At 42.7% G+C, this 23,730-nt stretch overlaps 2 protein-coding genes across 3 annotated transcripts in view; both read right to left on the bottom strand.

The window, feature by feature from the left end:
* The window catches only part of LOC109468777 (ephrin-B2-like), a 154,301-nt gene that overhangs the window by 102,335 nt on the left and 28,236 nt on the right, over window positions 1–23,730 (bottom strand). The window lies entirely within an intron of this gene.
* LOC109468775 lies at window positions 287–19,010 on the bottom strand. Of its 2 annotated transcripts, none has more exons than XM_019767101.1 (8): window positions 17,254–19,010; window positions 16,151–16,306; window positions 10,979–11,052; window positions 5,535–6,965; window positions 2,937–3,191; window positions 2,477–2,618; window positions 1,658–1,999; window positions 287–1,309 (listed from the first exon to the last, which is right to left on the bottom strand). In XM_019767101.1, the coding sequence occupies exons 2-8, from the start codon at window positions 16,278–16,280 to the stop codon at window positions 888–890; spliced, it is 2,796 nt and encodes a 931-aa protein (XP_019622660.1). In that variant the 5' UTR covers window positions 16,281–16,306; window positions 17,254–19,010; the 3' UTR covers window positions 287–887. The 2 variants fall into 2 exon arrangements, with proteins under 2 accessions (XP_019622660.1, XP_019622659.1); XM_019767100.1 differs by having other exon boundaries at window positions 1,658–2,029; window positions 17,254–19,009.

Genomic DNA, 23,730 nt, shown 5'->3' with positions numbered 1-23,730 from the left:
TGCCCACACTGCTTTCCTGGCTGGAATTCCAGCGGCCCTGCCCAACACTGCTTTCCTGGCTGGAATTCCAGCGGCACTGCCCAACACTGCTTCCCTGGCTGGAATTCCAGCGGCCCTGCCCAACACTGCTTCCCTGGCTGGAATTCCAGCGGCCCTGCCCAACACTGCTTCTCTGGCTGGAAATCCAGTGGCCCTAACCAACACTGTTTCCCTGGCTGGAATTCCAGCAACACACTAGTAGTCTTCTTTTAGAAATGCAACTCACAGCATGACCAAGAAATAATACTTTCAAGTCAAGGTGTCTTTTAATGTAAAACTTAACAGTAGATAAATGGAAAAAATGGTGTTGTGTGGGAAGGCATGCCTGGGTATTTTCCAGTCACAAATCCAAGCAAAGTAAAGTCACTTCATGACAAAATGACTACAATACAAATGAAATTAAAAGTTCTGCCTGAAACATATGCATGAGCATTAACAACAATTTTAGATAAAAATCCAAGTAGTCTTAAATCTCATCAAACTCTTACGCTTACACAATATGAGAAATGGGTGCAGTTTAACACAATTGTCACTTTCCACAATGCTTAACATGATACATACATCCATTTGACTGACAAATGTCTGCCACTTCAAGATTTAATGGCTTTAAAACATACAGTATACATTTGTATCAGACAAGTTAAGACTTAATTGTTCACTTGTTATTCCTACGTCTATTTAAGTATCATTCAAAGGTTTGAGTTTGACTGCATTTTTCTATTTCAAGAGTTTCGAACAGCATTTCTGACAAGGTGGCTTGTTGAGTGCATAAACATAGACACCGAAAGAGTATACATGTACATGTACTTACAACAGTGATCACAAAGTTGGTTTGGGAAGACATGATTTTACTTCTGTGCCAGTAACCCATGGAGGTCTTTCACTTTCTTCTCTATGTCCTCCGGCATTTTTTTCGTTCCAAGAGGGAACATATGAAACCAAACCTTTGCTACCACCTTCTTTATACTGCACACTGTTGTATCATATGGGCTTACATCCCACGCTTTCCCAAATCCACCTGATAGGAACTTTACTGTGGCATTTGCCCGTTTAACTTCCATTACCACAACTAACCACGGCTCCTCGGCGACGTACTGCTTTTTCCCCGGGTCGACAACCACAATGTCCCCTACTTTCAGGCTTGGTATGTCCAGCCTAACATCCTCGAAGTAGGGCTCACTGTGGTCGATGGCTGCCTGCTGGAGTGCTACACTTGCTGCCTGGTACTGTTTTTCTACACCAGTCATCTTCCCGCTTTGATTCTTCCTTTCTGTGTGTGAAACAAACAGAAATGTAAATGTACCAAGAAAATAATATTGCACTAAAATGCCCTACTTGCAAGCTTAGCTAATTAAAAAGGATTTTACAGTCTTCATCACTCTCTCCTTATAAATCAAAATGAATGATCTATCCAAAGCTTTTTCGGTTGTGCAGTCCCCCCTTTAACAAACCAATAAAACTACAGCATCAAAAATTGCCTTTTTATTACGTAATAAACCAGATAAAACAGTACATAATCCCTTTTGCAATAGGGAAGTGAACAAATTATTCAACACAGTCAAAACATTACTCATTACAAATCATCTTGTCTATAATAGTGCAATGAACCCTAGCTCACCTTTGGCTGGGGACGACGCTGTTCCTGGAGTGGCACTGGCAGATTTCCTTTTTGCTGGGGACGACGCTTTTCCTGGAGTGGCACTGGCAGATGTCCTTTTTGCTGAAGACGACGCTGTTCCTGGAGTGGCACTGGCAGATGTCCTTTTTGCTGAAGACGACGCTGTTTCTGGAGTGGCACTGGCAGATTTCCTTTTTGCTGAAGACGACGCTGTTCCTGGAGTGGCACTGGCAGATGTCCTTTTTGCTGAAGACGACGCTGTTCCTGGAGTGGCAGTTGTCCGCCTCTTTTTTGCTGGGGACAACCCGGTCCCTTGAGTGGCAGATGTCGTCCTCCTTTTTGCTGTGGATGAGGTGGAAGGTTTACATGTACCTGTTGCAAAATTGTAAATGATAAATTTAAGGCAACATTTGTGAATACTAGTAGTTAACATCAAGTCACATAAGTGGCAAGGTAGTCTCGTAGTCACGGTTGTTGAATCTGACAATTTAAGACACTAAGACACGGCGGTCTGCTATGTTTATGCCCTTGGTAAAGGCACTTAAAGCCTATTACTTACTTTTATTCGAGAAAAAAAGACTTTGCTTTAGTTAGAGATGTCCATTCAGATTGAATCGGGCACATTCTAATAACCCATCACACTTTTAAAATTATAACAAGTAAGGGTCTCTAATTTCCAGTGTACATGTAAGTGGGTCAAACCTTACAGCCTTAGACTTTGGATACAAACAGCATTCAAGTGTCAACAAAACTACAAGCAATACACTTACAGCACTATTTAGTGTACACATCAATATAATATCACTGTGTTGACATTACCTGATAAGCATGACTGTAGTTGTTCTGCTGTGAAGATTCTGGTCTTTCCCCCACTTGTCACCTCCATACACTTGTACATCATTTTTCTGCTTCCTTGTTTTAGCTCAATGCAGTTGCCAGTAAGTGTCATCTGACACATGTCCTGTTTATTGAACAATATGTAACATTTATTAATAATTTGAATTAATCTGCCTTAACTGCAGGTAGCTTGAAACAAAGCTATTGTTGAGGTCTAAACAGAACGATTCATTTGAATGTATGTTATCATGTAAATTCACAATATTAATCGATTTAACATGTTGCTGTGTCCAGCTAAATTGAAAAAGTAGGTAAGCCAATAGTATGTCCAAACCTGAATGTCATACTAGCATTTAACTTGGCATGAACAAACTTAATATTTGTGTAGTCCAAAGTTTGCTACAGCACATGTATAACTACAAATAACATAAGCTAGTCTCACCATCCCTTTCTGACCCTCAGCTTCTTCAGCTGCCTCCTTAAGGTGTTTTCGAGTGACTGGATGTTCTGCAGTTGCCTTACACAGCAACCTGTAGATGTCCTTCTCCGACAGCCCTTGAATCCACTTGAAATTGGATGCTTTGAGGTCCTGCCCCCGAGCCTTCTCAGCTTTGAAGAACAGCATGGCCAGCTTGTAGCATCGGGGGCTGAGCTGGGCAAGCCTCAGACGCAGTCTGAATGTATCGAACTTCTTTTTCTGGAAAAAAATTACAGATTAGGCAAGAGCCATGAATGTGGTGTAACATTACATGCACATTATCATGAAAGTTCATCTGTGTTGGTAGTCACATGTTTAAAGTTAAGACTTTTGATCCAACACAAGGTGCAAAAGTCTTGGCTGACATACTTTCTCCTTTGGTTGGCAAGTCCCTCCATCATATTGTGAACTCCCAACATTTTACGGAGCTCATAAAAGACCAACGTGTAGAAGAGGACGAGGAACTCAGATCCTTTGATGTTACAGCCCTGTTTACCTCAGTTCCTATTGATAAGACTTTGGATGTTATAGCAAGTAGACTCCAGAACGACACCACACTAGCACAACGTACAACTCTTACTCCCCAACATGTTGTAAGCCTCTTAAAGATCTGTTTGAAGTGCACGTACTTTGTACACAATGAAGTGTTTTATCAGCAAATTCATGGTGCAGCAGTGGGTTCTCCAGTCTCTCCCATTGTCTGTAACCTTTACATGGAACATCTAGAACAGTTGGCTATTAACACTGCCCCCCACCCCCCACTTTGGTGGTATCGTTATGTTGATGACACTCACACGAAGTTGAAGAAAGTACATGCACAGGAATTTACAGACTTTCTGAACAGTTTAGACCCAGATATTAAGTTTACTACGGAGGAGGAACAGAACAGATCTTTACCCTTTCTTGACACTCTTACAGTGATACAGGAGGATGGGTCACTTAGGATTTACCGGAAACCCACACATACGGATCAATACCTAAACTTTGACTCTAACCATCCACTTGACCACAAACTAGGGGTGATTAGGACTCTATTTCACAGAGCCAACACCATAGTGTCAGATCCACAGGATTTAGAGACCGAGAAGTCCCACCTGACCCGAGCATTAAAAACTTGTGGCTACCCCCAGTGGGCCATCAACAAAGAGACCTGCCCCAAACCACCCAACACCAAACCCTCAGCAGGAACAAAGTCCAATGGGTTGGTAGTCCTGCCATACATCAAGGACTTGTCTGAAGCTCTCAGGAGCCTCCGAGGATTTTCATTTCCCACGGGATGGCAACTTGTTTCAAACAAACCACTACTTTAAGACACATTCTTGTTGCGGCCAAGGATAAAACCCCTAAAGAGAAGAAGTGTGGTGTCATCTACCACATCCCCTGCCAGGGCAAAAACAACAGGGGGCCCTGCCAGGAAACTTACATTGGGGAAACAGAGAGGTCTCTAAAAGCCAGGTTTCAAGAACATACACGGCCTAGCTCTGCCAGTTCGGAGGTGTCTCAACACATTCACATAGAGTCACCCGGACACTATGTTTCACTTGACACTGTAAGGATTTTAGACACTGAACAAGACTATTTCTTGAGAGGGGTGAAGGAAGCCATTTACATCAGGGCCCACCACCCTACATTGAACCGCGACGGGGGCCGACATCATCTAACAGATACCTTTGACCCAGTGTTGACGTCACACTTCAAAGAAGTCACGTGACAAGCTTCACTGGGTCAGTCTACTGAGGAAGACCAGAGTGACTGGTCGAAAGCTCTAGGTGAGAGAATTTTTGTGTTGGATCAAAAGTCTTAACTTAAAACATTACATGCACATGTACATTGTTGCTCAAAGGGGCAAACTGGAATGTGAAGTTGGCATATGCCGGTAAATTAAGCCAGCATTAATCATTATCATAATCATAATCATTATACTGCACAGTAACTGTGCAGCTCTGTTGTTCTGCTGACTTCTACACAGGGCTCGAAATACTAAATGCATCTGCACCTTACATTCAACCAAATTGGTAGCTGTGCACCCAATTTCTTTTGTTTGTGCAACAGTAATAGTACTTTTCTTTAAAAATGAAACAATCAGTTTTTTTCTGACAACATCTACAGTATTTTACTGGTATTTTATCTTGCATGGTGCACCCCAAACAATTTTTTTGAGCACCCTATTCCCAAAAATGAATTTCAAGCCCAGTGTACATGTAGCTCTGTCTGTAACAGTTATCATGCAGGCATATTTATAACACTGCCAAACAGTCCATACATCAAGATACAGTCAAACCTGTCCAAGGTGAACTTCCGAAGCGAAGAATAGCATTCACCTTGGACAGGTGGTCTGATTGAACAGGGTCGACTCACAACATGACTGAGAGTGAGACATAAATGGTTTCCACGTTGAGATGTTTTAATACCAAATGCAATGAGCATCTGCAGTTCTGTGGTGAATACATGTTGGTGGGGTGGCACATGGCACAATTTACATTTTAAAAAAACATTGTCAATCAGTACAGGCAAACATGCTGGTTTCATTGTGTGAAGTAGAGAGAAAAAAAATAAACTTACCAGGTCTTCCTTCTTGTGCTGTGCTTGTAACTGAAGGATTTTGTCCCGCACATGGCTGAAGAAGTCCTTCGGCCCAACCAAGTCCTCGTTTTCTGCCAGTTTTTCCTCTGATATTTTGAGGAAATCATCCACGAGGACTTTCCTGAACAGTTCTGTCATGTCCATGTCACTCATGGACATATGCTGCTTTCCCACTGTATCGTTGTAGTACAGCCCCGCAGCCAGGCACATGTGGTTCTGCAGGCCTGCATACAGGGTGACCCTTCTCTTGCAGAAAGTCTTCCTTTGCTCTGGACTCGTTGTGGACTCAAGTGCTCTTCGTTGCGCTTCCAGTCTATGGTTGCCGTCAATAACTTCTATTCTATAGGTCGACAATTTATTTTTGTCAAAGTCTTCGACAGAAGGACAGTCCTCCTTCCTGATGATCCCGACTAAGGACCCAGCTGATTGGAAGGTCATCTTTCCGGAGGCCAGAAAGCTTTTTTTTAATGTTTCAACATGCCTCTCATTCAGTACTCTGACCTGCCTGGACTTTTGTGGGTGCTCTAGCTGTTCAATGTCGAGAGTGAAAGTTCCAACACATGAATCTGCTACAGCCAACAACTGTTCGTTCTGTTCTTTCTTTTCCTGACTTTTGGTGGTGTCATCCGCGCTGTTGGGAGCATCTTGAACACTTTTGGTGGTGTCATCCGGGCTGTTGGGAACATCTTGAACACTTTTGGTGGTGTCATCCGGGCTGTTGGGAGCATTTTGAACACTTTTGGTGGTGTCATCTGGGCTGCTGGGAACATCTTGAACACTTTTGTTGGTTTCATCCGGGCTGTTGGGAGCATCCGGGCTGCTGGGATTATCTTGAACACTTGTGTTGGTTTCATCCGGGCTGTTGGGAGCATCCGGGCTGCTGGGATTATCTTGAACACTTTTGTTGGTTTCATCCGGGCTGTTGGGAGCATCCGGGCTGCTGGGATTATCTTGAACACTTTTGTTGGTTTCATCCGGGCTGTTGGGAGCATCCGGGCTGCTGGGATTATCTTGAACACTTTTGTTGGTTTCATCCGGGCTGTTGGGAGCATCCGGGCTGCTGGGATTATCTTGAACACTTGTGTTGGTTTCATCCGGGCTGTTGGGAGCATCCGGGCTGCTGGGATTATCTTGAACACTTTTGTTGGTGTCATCCGGGCTGTTAGGACTGTTGGGAAGGTCATCGTTGTCATTTTCAGAATCCTCATTTTCAAAACTTTCACCCTCCTTGCTGCTTTCATCCCTTTCCTTTCCTTCCGGGAACAAATAAATCAGTTTGCTCCATGCCTCCACAAACTGATCCGCTGTGATGCACTCACATAGATGATCTCTTCCCAGGAAAGAGTAGGTCGGCCGGAAGTGTTGTAGAGGCAGGAGAGCTGGTTTCCTGGCAGCCTCTGCAAACCGCACCTTCAGAGAGAAGAATGTACCTCTTTTAATTGAAGAATCTTTAATTGCATGTTCATGCCCATGGGGCTAAATGCATATATCAGAATGTGATCTTACATGTACATCAAACTGGGTAACATGATACATAGGGTACAAGGATAACACAATAATGTAAAAGTCTTAACAACTACTAGAGAATAAACTAATCTAGGCCTTGAGGATTTCTTCTCTCTTTTGAAAGCAATAGGAGATAAATTCACATAGTTTTTCTATTATATTGTCGTTATTGGTGGACATGAGATGACTGAATATCTCGTTCTTTGTTCTACTTTTATACAGCTTGTCTAAGTGGATTGTTCTAAATAGTGTGTCACGTTCGTTATCATACAATTTACAATCAAGAACAAAATGTATTTCATCTTCTACGCTACCAGAGTTAGAAACCTTACAGAGTCCATCTTCTACAGGAGTCCGGTTATGTCTGCCAGTTTCTATGTATAAATTATGGTCACTAATTCGTAGTTTTGACATGGTTCGGCGATGCTGGGGATGTAACTTTAAACAATTTGTATGTTCTTAATTTGTTGCCTTGGTTGTTTCCTCGGCTGTTTGATTGTAATTCAGAGTAGAATTTCTGTATGAAAATATCTTGTTGTCTTTTCTTAAAATCAAGTGAATAAGCAGACTGCTGTTTGTGAATAGAAAGGCGTAACCCGACTCCTCTAACATTTTCCTTACATTAGACAGCCAGCAGGGTACATGCTGTCGATCTAAATCTTTTTGGACCATAAAAGCTTCATATTGCAAACTATCTATATCTACATTGCTAACTAATCTACAGTAATCAGGGACCTCCCTAAACAATGGAGCAGTGGAGCTCCTCCACCCAGTCCTTATCTCAGCTCCACCCTGTTAATTTTCAAAACTAGTGTTTTTACACCCTTTTCCAGGGTTCTTTGGTCAAATTTACCGATATTTCGCACCCTCCTCCATTCTGTCCTAAATTTCTGGGGAGATCCCTGAGTAATAATTATATAGTCTGCAATATGCTTCTATCCATAAGGGAAAATGGCCGAGCTCTGCTCTGCTGGCAAGGTTAATAGCATTTCTTTTCACTCCCAGAATGAATTTACAAAATTTTAAGTGTACAAGTTCTATGGGGGAGCTGTCATTCAAATTACTATCACACCAGACATCCGCACCGTACAACAATATTGGGGTAATACATGAATCAAATAGTTTACAGTATATAGGAATTGAAGATTTAGTATCACCAAGTGTAGTTAAAGGCACGACATTAGGGACTCAAACCTAGAACCCAATTAGATTCTAGATTCTCAACAACCCTGTTTTTTTTTCTGCACAGAAAGGAACGATAAAAGACAAAGCTGCAAGGGATATTTCCTCTCTATTTAAATATGCATTGAGATTAGTCAATCTCAAGGCATTTTTTGTAATACTTTCATGGCGGGGTTAAAGCTACATCCCGCTGTAAATACAACCCCAAGATAAGAATATGATGGTACTATATCTATACTATAGTGTTTCCCAAAAGCTGAAATTTTAGGTTTGAAAATACATGACCTTTTTGTTGAATATTACAATCTTAGTTTTTGTAAGGTTGATAGATAATTTCCATTTTTGACAGTATTGCCCAAGTATATCAATCGCTTGTTGTAATCCCTGTTGACTTTCTGACAATAGCACTATGTCATCTGCATAAAATAAGCTCGTCACTTTTTAAGTATTCAACACGGGAGCATCTAAATATTCTGTGTTTAGATGATTTATGGCATCACTTATATACATGTTAAATAAGCAGGGGCTTAGCATGCAGTATGGACTGAAATATAAATATTGTTGGATGTTCGAAAATTCTTGCGAAAGCCAGTCTGGTTTGGTTTTATGATTTCCCTGTTTTCTAGGAATGCCATTAGTCTTTTATTAAGCTCTGAGGTGAAAAGTTTCCCCAGGCAGCTTGAAATGGCGATTCCCCTATAATTGTTGGCATTGTCTTTTTTTCGGAACTATATGACTTTTGGACCATTTCTTAGGAAATTCTCCTCTTGTTAGAGTTAGATTAAATAGTTTAACTAAGGGAGCCAATAGAATTTGTTTCCCAGCTTTTAGCATTTCATTAATGATCATGTCCTCACCACTACTATTTTCTTGTAGATTTTGAAGTCGAATTAAACAGTTGTTTTCGTGTTCTCGTTTTCTAATAAGTTTATTGAATTCCTTTCTTAAAATAACTGCCTCTTAAGGATGGATTCTTTGGGTTGAATGAGTAAATATCTTAAGTTTTTAAGTTTATTTCTAGCCTCATAGCATGTTTTGTCAAACCAACTCTTATTCTTTTTCAATCCTTTTCGTTTCTTATACCTGTTAACTTGTAATGATCTTTTCCCTGCCATTTCTAATATTTCATGGAATACATAAATTTCTTCATCTATGTGCTGATGTGATGGAGTGTCATTTAGTTTTAGAGATAAGAAGTTGTGTAGTTTTGTAAGATTATTGGGCTTCTTAAGCCTAGTTAAGGCTTCTGTTAATTTTTCTTTCGAGCCTAGCCCCCAGACAAACCTGTCTGGCAGGGGGAATGACTTGGTTTTTTGTATTATCTCATTTTTGGTTGGGAGCGGTAACGTATTTATGTTTAAAGAAATCATAATAATATTAATATACATAATCAATATACATCCCCAACAGCTATAGAGCTTATTCACCACACGTCATCATGACGTCACGACCCCTCATGTCCCGTGCGACGCCATTTTGGGGCTACAGCGCCTACAGCGAGTTTCCAAGCATTGAAATGGCCGACAAACGTTAGGTAAACTGTCCTTTGTCCTATTACACGAAGAGTTTACCACCACTCATACCTCTCGTTACTGGAACAAAATAAAATCTGTTGGGATTGACCCGTTTTTGTTGAGTTTTGATCAGTCTGATCGAGACGGCGTCTACCGCCAGCGGAGTCCATTGACGCGACTTAGCTTCGTATTTGGTACTGGGCCGAAGTTTTTACACACAACATCGGTTCAAACCCTCTAAGAGTCTGGAAGCGTTGTATCAGGATGTGTAGAGAGTGTTGTGGGACATGCAGTTGCGTGGTGACAAGTACGTTGTAGTCGGGATACGCAAAAGGTCGCTATTTTGGAACAGCCCCGGACTGTGTCTGGATAATAACAAACAAATGCGGGGCCATCGGCCGCCGGCCGCAATCCTCAGTCCGCACTGCCGCGATTGTGGCTGGACAAGGTGAGTGTTACAAGTTGCCAGTGCCCTGTTCTACATGGACATTTACCACAGAGTAAAGGGACAGGTAGCTTCAACAGATTTAACGTGTCCATGGCTATCCACGTTGACATCTACAGGGGGCGATCTACAGGCCCCTACGCCAGGGTAAAACACACCGATTTTCTGATCAGCAAAAAAAGATAAAAGCCGATCTTGAGAACATGAGACGTGGACATGGAGCCAGAACAACATTTACCACAGAGTAAAGGGACAGGTAGCTTCAACAGATTTAACGTGTCCATGGCTATCCACGTTGACATCTACAGGGGGCGATCTACAGGCCCCTACGCCAGGGTAAAACACACCGATTTTCTGATCAGCAAAAAAGATAAAAGCCGATCTTGAGAACATGAGACGTGGACATGGAGCCAGAACAACCCCAAGGACAATGTTACTAACAAGAAGAGTGTTCAAAACGTAGATTGTGGCCCAAAATGCGCAACTATCGCCAAGAGTTTGCATAGCGTACCATAGCGATAGGCACCATGCTGCACCCCCTAATGGCGGACAATGCTCGCTGCCGGGGGGAAGAGTCACGTGACCATCTGTGGTGAATAAGCCCTATACTTTTTAATGTTCATTAAGCTTATTTTGTAAATGCCCAAGAAGTTGGCATAAATTAACATGACAACTACTGAATGCATGTTAAAGGCCTCAATGTTTCCCCCTCAATCATTCCTTAGATTTTCCATAATGCAATGACATAGAACTGCTTAATCAATGAATCATCTTACCTTCACATGGCTGAACTTGACTTCAGTTGTAGTTGGTCGTTCAAAGGTGGTCACAACAGACTTTTCCGGATTACCTAAGAAGTAAATGCAAGACTGTCATTTTTAGAGATCAACACCTTACTATCAATAACTACACAATGTAAATGAACTAAAGTTGGTGCTGATTTCAATCAGCAGTAACAAGATGACTTGGAGAGTTTGCAGTGGTTTTGAATTTGTGACACTGATACAGATAGCGCTATGGCAATCCAGGTACAACAGGCTTGTAGCTAGGTGGTGTCAGGGTGTCTTTTGGGCTCCCTGTACTGAAAATAACAAATTAGATGCCCTTCTTTTAGGTAGGACAGTCCCTAAAGATACCCAAATTTTTCTACTCCAACCCTGCTAATCACACACGCCCCCTTCAGCCTTACTATAAACTAGAGTTACACAAAATAATAGGTTCGCCAAATGATATCAATGTTAACCTTTACTACAACTGACAGAGTATTAAGAGCGGATGTCTGTAAAAACCAAGCAAATCAGAAAAAAAGTGGCCAAACTAAAAAAATCAATATATTATGAAAGAAGGCTGTTATCAGCCTTCTCAAAACAGGCCGTCTACCGGCGAAAATCGCCGCCTACTCAAATTCTTGCGCTGGCTACTTTCGTGTAAATTTTCAGAGAAACAAGTTTAGTCTCCGTTACATTTTCTCACAAACTCTACCGGCTCATTTCTTCTGACAAACTTCATCAGACAAATTTCTGCTAGCTTTCTGGATCTGAAAACTGTTTCTTTCTTAGCCTCCTCAGATCAGCCTAAATATTCCACAGCGCGACCGAGAACTACTAAAATAGCTGGTCGGCACAACCGGGCGGCCATCTTGTGTATAGTCGGGAATGTCCGCTACCGCCGTCGGGACCGCTCGGTAGCGTCACGATTACCGAAGCATGAGCGAAAACTCTCCGATCATAACCGGAAAGGCTACCGAACGTTCCCGAATGTTTATATTTGCAATAAACTTTAATCATTATATTCTATTCATGACTTCGACTTTCATGTTCTTCAGAACAGTTGACACAGAGCATGGATATTGTCAATTGAAACAAGCCTTTCTAGTTGCTACATACTTGTACTTGGAAAAGTTCCCATCCCCCCACTGCAGATCATATAAAATAAACAAGGATATTTAGGATAACCAATAACTCTGTGACACTAATAATTGATAATGTTTGTACAAACTCCCAACTTATTGACTATCAAGTAGGTGTCCTGCTCACAGATATATATGATACCAGTAACTGGGATTGAAGACCCAAAGATATCAAGGGATAGATACACATATTGGCTGGTAAATGTGTAACAGTTGACCCTCTGAACATTATTTCCTGCATTTTGAATGCCAATTTTGCTGGTCAACTAAGCTTAGTTTAATGACATCTCTTGTCGTGTAAAACTACACATTCAATGGTAGGCGTGGGACGTCATATGCATTTCCGGTCGAGATCGAACGCACAAGCCTCATTAATTTCTACATGTATGTTGTTATTGTATACGAAATGGGCACAGAAAGAGTTTAGCACAACAAAACGTTTAGTAGGAATCTACGTCCTACCAAGTGTATAATGTCCTTTGTCCTCCGAAGAAATATACACAAGCATAAATACACAGAATAACAGTGATGAAAATCGGCAAAAATAAAACATTTTCATCACGGGTCCAGTTTGCGTCTTACTTAGATACGTCACCTTCAAAGTTCAAACATTCCTTGTATTTCCTACCGTCTCCGATGAGAGAAACTACCGATGAAAACCACACACTTCATCAGTTCATCTAAGCAAGGTACGTAACAGTTTAACACTTCACAAATTTAAAATTGATACACATGTATTACTTAACAAATACGGCGAACAGATAAAACACTTGAAACATCACCTATACTGTGTTTGATCCGGCACGCCGGTGCTCAGGCCGCCCTTCGCCGCTTTGAGAGTAGCGTTACTATCCCACTGTTTACCAATCATCTGATTAACTTGATCTCAGTTCACGAGTACAATATGCAACAATTACAAAATGAGGTGTGGTCGTATTCTGACAGCGTGTAGAGGTTTTCCGCTAAGTAACAACATAATAATATGGTCGTACTGTCAACTACATGTGGCCCATGTAGCTAGCGCCAAATGTCACGACGGCCGCCTTTCAAGTTTGTGCGTACCGCCCCGCACTGCCACGCTCTATCACGCCCAAACGCTTGCATCTCTCCCGCATCAGGCGCGGCCTTCCGCTGATTTTCTTGAGATCTATGCAAACTTCTAAGCTCTTCCTATACCATTACACGCCGATTGGGCTTCAAAGATGAGAGATTTGGCCATTATTTTTGTTCGCCATGAGCGACAAATTTCCGTCAAAACAATTGAATATAAAAATGTTACATGTACAACGCAAGGACAGACTGCTTTGTACAGCAGCGCTCTTTGTGCGATCCCTAAACCCACAGACCTCCGAGTCTATTGTGCCGTCTGCACGAATCCATAGCATTGGATGTAAACGTTGCTTCTCTTTACAACAAAATCCTTTTGTTTTCTCTTCACTTCCACAGTGTTTGATTTCGAACAGAATTATGGGGCCTTTGGATGACCCCAAATGTAACATTATACGCCTGGCCGCCGGAGGCAATGGGAGGGGCCTGTGTGGGTCGGACTACAAACAACGCCGCCGGAGGCAATATGGGAGGGCGGACACAACAGACGCCGCCGGAAAATATGATGCAAGCGCTGTCATTTGTAGAAAATGTCGCCGACGAGGCTGGCAAACTTGAGCAAAATCTACTCTCCAAGCAGACGTTTTGGGTCATTTTTTGGCTTTTGCAACGGAGTTTCTTTTTAGGGTTACAAAAAATTCCAGTGAAAAAAAAAAGCCTAAAGTAAAAACACGCCAAAAAATGACACCATACCTCTGCTTGGAGAGTAGAGCAATCCGCCCTGATGGACGCGGCTGATCTCCAAGCAGATCCCTCTCGGTGGCAAAAAGACAGTATCAAATTGGCCAGGCAGCAGTATGCCTTAGCCAGAGAAGGTCCGCGGCCACCGTCGGGTGGGGGGTAGCGACAAAAAAAACGGCCATATTTAATAAGGTAACGATCATTCCCCCACAACCTCTGCTTGGAGAGTAGGCCGCGGCCGCAAATGTCCTGTTTCCAAACCGGAGCCCGACCGGGCTATCTGTACGAACGAAAAATGAACTACTAGTATTGATATCACGAATATACAGAAATAGAGCCCAGAACTTTTCTGTGTTGTCTTTTGTATCGTAGTTTTCGTTAAAATTCCCAAAAGCTGCCCGGCCGGGCCCCGTGTAGGAATTGTGACCTCAAGATTAGTTGTGAACAAGGCCTAAATGTATGGACGAATTCTATTTCTGCTGGTAAAGAGATTGTTTACGTTGTTAACATGAAAATTGCGCTTGAAATCGCCAATAGGGTGTGTGATTACAAACAACGTTTTCTTTCTGGCGTCATACTCATAGCGAGATGACAAATTATTCAAAACTGCGCAGACAATAATTTTTTACTGGGTACTGGAGAATACGGGAACAGGGTAGCACTGAGATAAGAGCATTAAAGCCTTCTTATTACTAATATTTGTATATCGAGGAAGCAAGGAGGTTAATAAGAAAGCACCTCCTCTATATAATTACGAGTACAGACACCGGACAAGAGAAACCAAACTTGCCACCGGTGGTCCCTAGGCGCGTCCAGGGGAGACAGAAAAAAACAGGGCAGTTGACATAGAGACTTCCAAATTTACACTACACAGACAACAAAGTTCTTTTGGTGGGGGCAGCGACGAAAAACGGGCCATATGTAAAAAGGTAAAGATCTTTCTCTGCTTGTAGACTAGTCTGCTCACTGAGATATGGGCACACAGGCTAGGACAAAGCCAGGGTTTTCTAGTACTTCGGTTAGAACCAAACCCATGTGGTACTGATTGAAGTGATTACACCGTGTGCTATGTAGGGCGCATTCTTTATGCATTCCACTGCCTTATGGGCATCAAATGAGAGAAAAGGCACCAAAACACGACATCAAATGAAAAACAGATTAGTCTACAAATTTTAGACCAACATAAAGACATTTCTGCGATTCCGGCAAACAAGTGCGACTAACTTTGAGTCTAGTCTGCTTTGGGTATGGAATCCAGGCTACATGAGACAGAACAGCAACACAAAACCTGCATGGATGACTTGGGGAAATATTAACGAAAACTGCGTATGATACCCTTCAACGCTAATGTAAATTATAAGGTGAAGTTTACTACCTAAACGACCCGGCACTCAGATCCTCGTACTAGACTTACTATCAACCTAACACTGTATTACAACCATGATGGTACAACAACAGAACTTCATAGAAATACCGTATGTATGAGCTTGAGATAATCATACATAACAATAACCCTGGAAAACAACTCATACCTGCCGACTTGACCACGTCGAGAAGAAAATTTTCGTGGATCTAGCCCCGTGGTTTCAGCCCCGTAGCCAGGTCCCCTCCCGACGAGGTCCCATGCATGTTTTCGAGCGGGTTGTTTTGACTTCTGAGGGTTTTGACAAACCTCTACTTCCCTGACCACCCGCCGGCTCTCTGATTGGCCCCACATTTTGGGGCCAGGCTACTACTAATCTCCAAGCAGATCCCTCTCGGTGGCAAAAAGACAGTATCAAATTCATTGGCCAGACAGTATCCATTAGCCAGAGAAGCTCCATTAGCCACCGACGGGTGGGGATCAGGACAAAAAAAAAAAAAAACGGCCATATATAAAAAGGTAACGATCATTCCCCACAACCTCTGCTTGGAGAGTAGGCTACTACAAACTATGGAGCGTACTTAGTATTCACGACGTGACGTCATCACCCCTGCCCCCTGACTGAATGCGCACTTTAAGGTTTAGACTTATTTTGGCGTGTTTTTATCCGACTCTCTTTTAGTGGCAAATGGTTATTTCCTGGCCAATAATTTTGATGCTTTCTTTCCAGGCATCAAAACATCTGCATGGACTTAGCTTGCAACGGTTTCAATGACCCGGTGTCCCTGGGGGGATTGACAGATGCCCCGGCCCCGTGGACAGTGCGACTACATAAAAAAGTTTTGGAAAATAACTTACTTGTAAAAAATAGATTTAATTTCCACTTACCTAGGAACTCGTCAAGTGTCTTGTGGCCGATGTACAAGATTGCCTGCTTGCAGTCATCTTGGTCAACTGTCCACCATGCGTCAGAATCCTCTTCAGTGATTGCCTGCCACAGCTGTTTTTCCTCGTCCATGTCGAGTTTCCAAGAAACTCCAGCCTCTGTAGACAATAAAAAGAAAATCAAACGAAAATTCCACGTACACCACACTTGTGACAACATTGACTGAGGTTTATTAGACAATTTCTACATGTAAAAATTACAGCTTACCAATCGGTTAAAACAAGGAAACGCACTTTGTCAAACCATGGAGGTAGAAAATCAGATATTTTACCTCCATGGTCAAACTAGAGGAAGCTTGTTTACGGATAAATTTTGAACTGAAAATTCCCATAGCAACGTTATTTTTGGACAGGGGATAAGGTCTCAAGGTGATGCTTGTGAAAAAAAGGGCGTAGATGTCTCGCAAGCTCCCCTCTTGACTTTTTTCGTTTTTTTTTTTTTTGGCCCGAATACATAATTTCATAAGAACGCTCTAAACTGGACAGACGCCCTGTCAAAAGCTACTCAGGGTGCCAGAGAATAAAAGTTCAACGAATCCTTAACCCGTGGTCTCAAGTAGGGAATATGGGATACTCTTCAAGCAGAGATTTGGGTTTATTTTTGGCGTGTTTTTCGGCATTTTTACATTTTGTTTTCTTCACACTGGATTTTTTTACCTAACCCCAACCATAGAGTTGTAACTCCATGCCCCAACTAGGTAAAACAAACCCAGTGCAGAACAGAAACCCCGATAAAAAAGTCTAAAAACGCCAACAATACACCCAAAACACAAACCTCCGCTTGGAGAGTACTGAGGGAAGCAGTCGAAAAAATCATGATTTTTTCGAGCGTTGCGTAGCGAAAATCAGGATGGTACCCAGGCTACATTCACGGTACAAATCGGAAAATTATCAAAATATCTAGCCTGGGTGCCAGACCCACAGCACACTCCACTACACTCAAAAGTTATCCAGTGTGAACACTGATGTTTGGGCCTAGTACTATGCTGTGGATCTGGCTTCCGGAATATTGATACTAGTATATAAAAACAGACAAGTTAACTTACCTTGAATTAGAGAGTACTTCGATGAAGAAAGAAAACACAATGTCGCGAGATAGAAGTATGATCAGATCGACCGTGAAGGAGGGACGCCGCGCCGGCTCCGTTCAAACGGGAAATGACTGAACGGTACCGCGTCTCAGGCCTTATGTTGTCCCCGAGGTCGTAAATAATTGTCAATTTCAAAGGACCACCGCGAGTAACTTGTCACGTCCAGACCAACCTCTCATGGATGCGTCAATAGACTACTCTCCAAGCAGAAGTTTGGGTTTGGGGTTATTTTTAGCGTGTTTTTAGGCTTTTTTTATCGGGGTTTCTCTTTTGCACTGGAATTTTTGGGGGGTTGGGTGAAAAAAAATCCAGTGCAAAAATCCAAAACATCGACGTTCCAGGCCATTAGTCTGTAAAAACTTTCTTCAGCCAACAAAGAACCTGTCAAGTTTGTGCTACTGTAAGAATGGGAAAATTCGTCTTAACCTTGTTCTGCTTTTCATCATCCGTTCCGCCCTGTAATTAGCTGACAGATATCATGCATATTCATGGATGTTAAATCCAGGACTCCTACCATGGATGTGTGAAAATGTATTACAAAAGGATTGTTGACTTTGAAGACCTTTGAAATGCGTAAACATCAAAGCTAATCACTTTGTGACAACAACCTGGAAAGACAACCCCTTGGTGTCTTTGTCTAGACATAGCCTTGCACTTGCCGTCTCCGTCTGCATGAAAAGCAAGCCGTGGGATAATGGAAAGGACAGAGTCAGACAGTTGTTGACAGTTGGTGAGAGGCGAGTCGCCTTAGTCTCCACCAGGCTTCTTTTGCGGGGTGAATAAATCGTAGAAATCGGCCTAAAAGGGTATTAATTGGCCAGAGAAGATAGCCGGCCAAAGAAGGTCCATTACCGCCACGGAGGAGTTGAGTTGAGAACTAGTTCTAGCGTCTGACAAATTCTCCTAGACTTGAGTTGAGAACTAGTTCTAGGGTCGGACAAATTCTCCTAGACTCAACTCCTCCGTGGCGCTGATTTAGATAGGCGGGCGAAGGTCTCTTGGCTGCCGAAGGAACACGACTAACGGCCCGATAATATTTAGCACTTTTGAATTTATTTTATCATTCACTATTACAAGTCAGTTTTTACAGACAACTTTAGTGACTTCATGTAACTTCGGACAACTTCAGACACCTGCCACGCTACCCCGCTAGCGTCGAAAGTAACTTTTGGTAACGTGATTTCGGACAACTTGGTATAGTTATACACTGTTTTAACAACTAATTGTTATAGGTCAACCTATCACTTTTACTTGCTTAAAAAAGCAACAGCAAAACGTGCACGTCGCAATATTCAATCATGATGACTACCGGTACCGGTATTGCTCGAGGATTTGCGCTGGAATTTTTGGAAGGCTGATTCATCCGCCGGTGGGTAAAAATGCGAAATAAGTAAGTAGGACTTGTAGAAAATTGACTCGCAGTGGCTTACGGTCATTGTCATTTACGTAACTATACTAGAAATGTGCTGAAACATTTGCCGGGTTCAACGTTAATTCACAACATTCTAGGTTTTTCTTGTTTTCAATACACCTCACCTCAATACAGCGGAACATGAAATGCAACCCGAAACACCACACATTCCATAACTACTTACTAGCACTCCGTTCAAGGAAGTGAGACATTTGGCCAAAATTGAGACAAAAATGAGACATTTAAGGCTTCCAGTGAGAGATTTGCAACATTATCTTGTTTCTTTTTTTTTCAAATTGTTTGCGTGAAAAAAAGATTCCACTACAAAAAAAAAAAAAACAGATTAAAAAAAGCCTAACAACACGCCAAACCTCTGCTTGGAGAGTACTTGGGACCTGCCAACCTGGACTCCGGCCTGCAACTAACGATTGTTTACGCTATATATAGAGTTTGCCCCCTGTAGTGCGCACACGGTTTCCCCAAACACGATTCAATCCGTTATCAACACATTTTTAAGGCCGGATATAAGCAGTACAGACTGAGAGTGTGAAGTTTAGTGAAGCTTAAGATAACGAGACCCCCCCCCCCCGCCTGCTTTTACGGACACAGCGCCTCTAAAAACAGACTTCGCACCTACATGTCACAGAAAGACGGCCTGATTAAATTATGGACCTCGAAACTAGTTTTATGAACACCAGCCGCTTGAAAACTGCAATAACTTACTCTCCAAGCAGAGGTTGTGGGGAAAGATCGTTACCTTTTTATATATGGCCGTTTTTTTTTGCTAATCCCGTCGGTGGCCGCGGACCTGCTCTGGCTAATGGATACTGCCTGGCCAATTTGCTTTCGATCTTTTTGCCACCGATAAGGATCTGCTTGGAGATTAGCAACAACTGGCTGTTGATAGATTTGGGGACGGGATTTGATGAACCCTGCCACGGGTCAAAGGTTCTCCAAGCACGTTTTAGAACGTTCATTCCCTAAAAACAGCCGCAGGAGTATGACATGGAAAATTGGATTATTCGGATCGCAACGTGAAAAAATATAAAAGAACTAACGCGTAACTACACGCTACGAAATTACATACTAGTACATGGCATCACATACTAGAGTGATGCAGAGAAACGCTTACAGTAGTACATCACACCCACATGTTTCTCCTCCCGCCCATAAATCCTGTTGTCAAACTGATCCGTGGGGCATATCTGTCTGCCCGCACGGACGGTTCTGTGAACACATCTCGGTGAAACGCGAAACAAGACAGCCACAGCCATGAGGCAAATGTCATTTCAACAACAAATAAAAAGTGGGGACATTTCTGAATGATTTGCGCGACCGCAAGCTAGGATGCTCTATCAAAGAGGTTAAAAAGACTTTTAGCTTCCTATAGGTATGCCCCTTGTGTACATGTCCTCGCTCTGTTGTTTTTTCCCTTGTGGCCGCGAGCTGCGATCCATTATTTACAAACCGGAACGGCGCTACTCTCCAAGCAGATGTAGGGTCGCTCGGTATTTTGGCATTATTTTCGCGTTTTTAATACGCGTTTTTAATAATCCCTTACGGGAGGAAGACCAAAAAAAAAAAACCAGGAAAAGTAGAAAGACGTATTAAAAACGCGAAAATACTGCCAAAATACTAGTACCGAGCGACCCTACCTCTGCTTGGAGAGTAGAACGGCGCGTCTTTGATCAGCAGCCTGACGTCACATGCTCCGATCTCCCCCGAGGACCGCCGACCAGGACCGAAGCGTACAGACTCGAGCTGTTTGCGTCTCGGGTTTCGGGCATAGAAAACCCGGCAAAGTTGCGCTGACGTCATTTTCTTTCTCGTCAAATTTTATGCAGGACTTTTGCTACTCTTTATCAGTTATGCCAAGGAGGTTAAATACTTGGTTATGCAGACTTAGTAGTGCCATGAGTCCCTGCGACAGAAATTCAGGACTACTAGAGCACTCGAGCACATGTTGTCCCCAAGTGCCATTTTCGCGCCAAATCTTGTCGTGCCCAACAGGCGGTACTTGGGAAGCGCGGGATCACACAAGCTGCTGCGTTGAGACTTTCTCTTTTTTTTGGAACAATTCATTTTAATCTTTGGAACTTTGGGAAGCATGTGAACTCTGTGTGATACTCAAGAAAATCTAATGAAAGGCGCCGTAGGGAGCTTCCTTCTATGAATGGGGACACGATCCTCTCCGTTTAGCGCGTATGTGTTAATTAGTGGCAGATGACCTACAGCCAAATGTTGTTTACCATAGAAGGATAGCCTCTACCAGGCTTGAGGAGGCGGCTGGAAAAAGTAGAAATCGGCCAAAATAGAGAGATAAGCATGCCAGGGGAGTTTGGCCGTTGAGAGAACAGTTCGCCGCCCACTCCGAACTGTTCACTCAACGGCCAAACTCCCCTGGCATGCTTATCTCTCTATTTTGGCCGATTTCTACTTTTCCAGCCGCCTCCTCAAGCCTGGTAGAGGCTAATAGAAAGACACAATGGGCATGGGAGAGGGGCGGACAAATTACGACCAAATTTTCTGGAAGTTTTGCTCTCAACGGCGATAATTTAGCTTGCAGTGCCCTTTCCTATATCTTATACTTCAGAAATTCTTCTGTTGGTTTTGCTTGTGATACAGATACATGTCAATGTCATGGTACATTTGCGGGATTCGATAAAAAAAATACTAGTACTTACGGTTCCGGAAAATACGACAGGAAACACGACTGGCCACGACGGAAGAAGGAAATTTGTCTTGCTCTTGCTCTTGCTCACTGTTCTGTCGCTTGTAGAACCTTCTACATGAGGATTGCGAAAATAAAATGTGTCTACATTTCAGCTCCGAAAACATCGCAGGTCGACATAAGGAAATCTTTTACAGCTTTTTCCCGCCATATCTGGACGACCGAAGCGTCTTCGTTAGAGCTGTGCCCTTTTCTTGTCATGTGTTGTTTCAATCCCGTCAATTTCGCGTAAAGTACTCCACAGACAGGACAGAAATGGGGTCCGGTGTGCGTCCTCCGCAAATGTTCAGCAATTTTGTAGCGTGCTGTCGATCTGGCTGTGCAGCGTGGAAATGGACAGTAGAAGTGCCCTCCCTCTCCTGTTGTGTACAAAGATATGATGATCTCACATTGACTAGGTTGTACTCTAGAATCTGCCCTAAGTTCTACGAGGCTGATTCCCCACCGTCCTGTTTCTTCGTGCGTCAGAATGTCCACCGGCCTTTCCAATAACTTCCCGGTTGTGGAGTGGTGAACTATAACGGAGTCTTTCTCAGGCATGTCGTCTGACATGAGCGACTGGCCAAATAATCCTGATCGCGCCAAATGGTTAACAAGTTACATATGTATGAGCGGGTCCCAGGGGAAGACGCAAACATCGCGATGCGCTTGCTATCAAGAACACGGGGCATATAAAACCGTTGCTAAAAGTTGCAGATTCATACTTACGTTGTTCGTAGAAAGCCAGTACTTAACAAATTAGATCTTCGACATCAATGAAAATCGTTGAACTATTTAGGAAGAGAAAAAGTAAGGCGGCTAACCTCATTGGAAATAGCGATTTCAAACAGCTATTAAACAGTGTCCATAGGGTGAAGTTTTATATTTTGCAAATACATATGATCAACGACACTACAATCTACATAGAGTCGTCTTTCATAATAATATCTTTCATTTACTACATATTATTTAGTCGATAAGGTATCGTAGTAGGAACAAACCAGTCACACTAACAGTCACTGAAGTCACAATCCAAACAGAAACTCGCAAACGATTATAACAACCACCTAATATCTGCTTACAAAACCTCGCCTACAACACAGCCTCGCCTACAACACAGCTACTAAGCTACGGCCTATTCCACAGGATTATAGAAATAGGGGTGTTCCTGAAATATGAATTTACCTCAAAATAAAAGCTGCTACGGGCCTACGGCACACCACAGGTCAATTACAAAGAAATACAGCGAAGACAACAATAACTGGACATACCAGAAAGTCAAGTTTGGTATCGTTCAAAAGGTAATGGCCCCAGTAGTAAGGTCCGCAAACCGTTTGCATTTATCATGTTTGGTTTTGGATTTATAAGTGTTTGAAGTTTGAAGGGCCGCCTTAAGGTAGGGTTAGGGTTAGGGCAACCGGACGTACCAGAAAGTCAAGTTTGGTAACGTTTGAAAGGTAATGGCCCCAGTAGTAAGGTCCGCAAACCGTTTGCATTTATCATGTTTGGTTTTGGATTTATAAGTGTTTGAAGTTTGAAGGGCCGCCTTAAGGTAGGGTTAGGGTTAGGGCAACCGGACGTACCAGAAAGTCAAGTTCGGTATCGTTCGAAAGGTAATGGCCCCAGTAGTAAGGTCCGCAAACCGTTTGCATTTATTATATTTGGTTTTGGATTTATAAGTTAACACCACGCTTCGTCCAAAAAGTCACGGCCTTTCAAAGGTTTGCTATAAGCCCAGGAGACTACGGTAAGTGTCAGGCGGTGAACTTCGTCGCTTCAGAGATCGCCGTACAAACCGTAGATCACTACGGAAACACAACTCACAAGTCACACTAACTGTTTTTGTTCTGATGAAAGCATAAAAGATGCTTTGAAATCTGAAAACAATCCTTCGGCGGTTCACCACAAACTCATACCGACTGCAAGTCAGCCCGGTATCGGCACCTGTCACAAGGCTAAGGGATAGCTCACCTAGGGTTAGGGCTAGTATTTTTTCATATGTTAGTAGACCTGAATCTATGGAATAAGGGAGTACTTTTCGAAACATGTACGGTCCCAAAGCCGCTTTCCAACATGTTTTAAGGGTTGCTTTAAGGTAGTGTTAGGGTTAGGGCAACAGGACGTACATGAAAGTCTAATTTGGTATCGTTTGAAAGGTAATAGCCGTATTACGATTCGCAAACCGTTTGCATTTATCATGTTTTGTTTTTGATTCATAAGTGTTTGAAGTTTTAAGGGTTGCCTTAAGGTACACCAAGCTCCGACTATACAACAGTATTGTCCTACCCACTGCAATCTACGCTAGCGAAAC

The sequence above is a fragment of the Branchiostoma belcheri genome, unplaced genomic scaffold (assembly GCF_001625305.1).
Source record: "Branchiostoma belcheri isolate BF01 breed outbred unplaced genomic scaffold, Haploidv18h27 scaffold2, whole genome shotgun sequence".
Lineage (NCBI taxonomy): Eukaryota > Metazoa > Chordata > Leptocardii > Amphioxiformes > Branchiostomatidae > Branchiostoma > Branchiostoma belcheri.
The sequence above is the reverse complement of the archived record's forward strand: the minus strand, read 5'-3'. Positions and strand labels throughout refer to the sequence as shown.

What these genes read in the sequence shown, in the direction of transcription:
- LOC109468775 (XM_019767100.1), bottom strand. Translation starts at nt 16,280, where the DNA reads ATGGACGAGGAAAAACAGCTGTGGCAGGCAATCACTGAAGAGGATTCT. An exon ending in CTGAGGGTCAGAAAGGGATG is followed by an intron (nt 2,619 to 2,936) that starts GTGAGACTAGCT and finishes TTCAATAAACAG; the next exon opens with GACATGTGTCAGATGACACT. An exon ending in AGCGTCGTCCCCAGCCAAAG is followed by an intron (nt 1,310 to 1,657) that starts GTGAGCTAGGGT and finishes TTTCACACACAG; the next exon opens with AAAGGAAGAATCAAAGCGGG.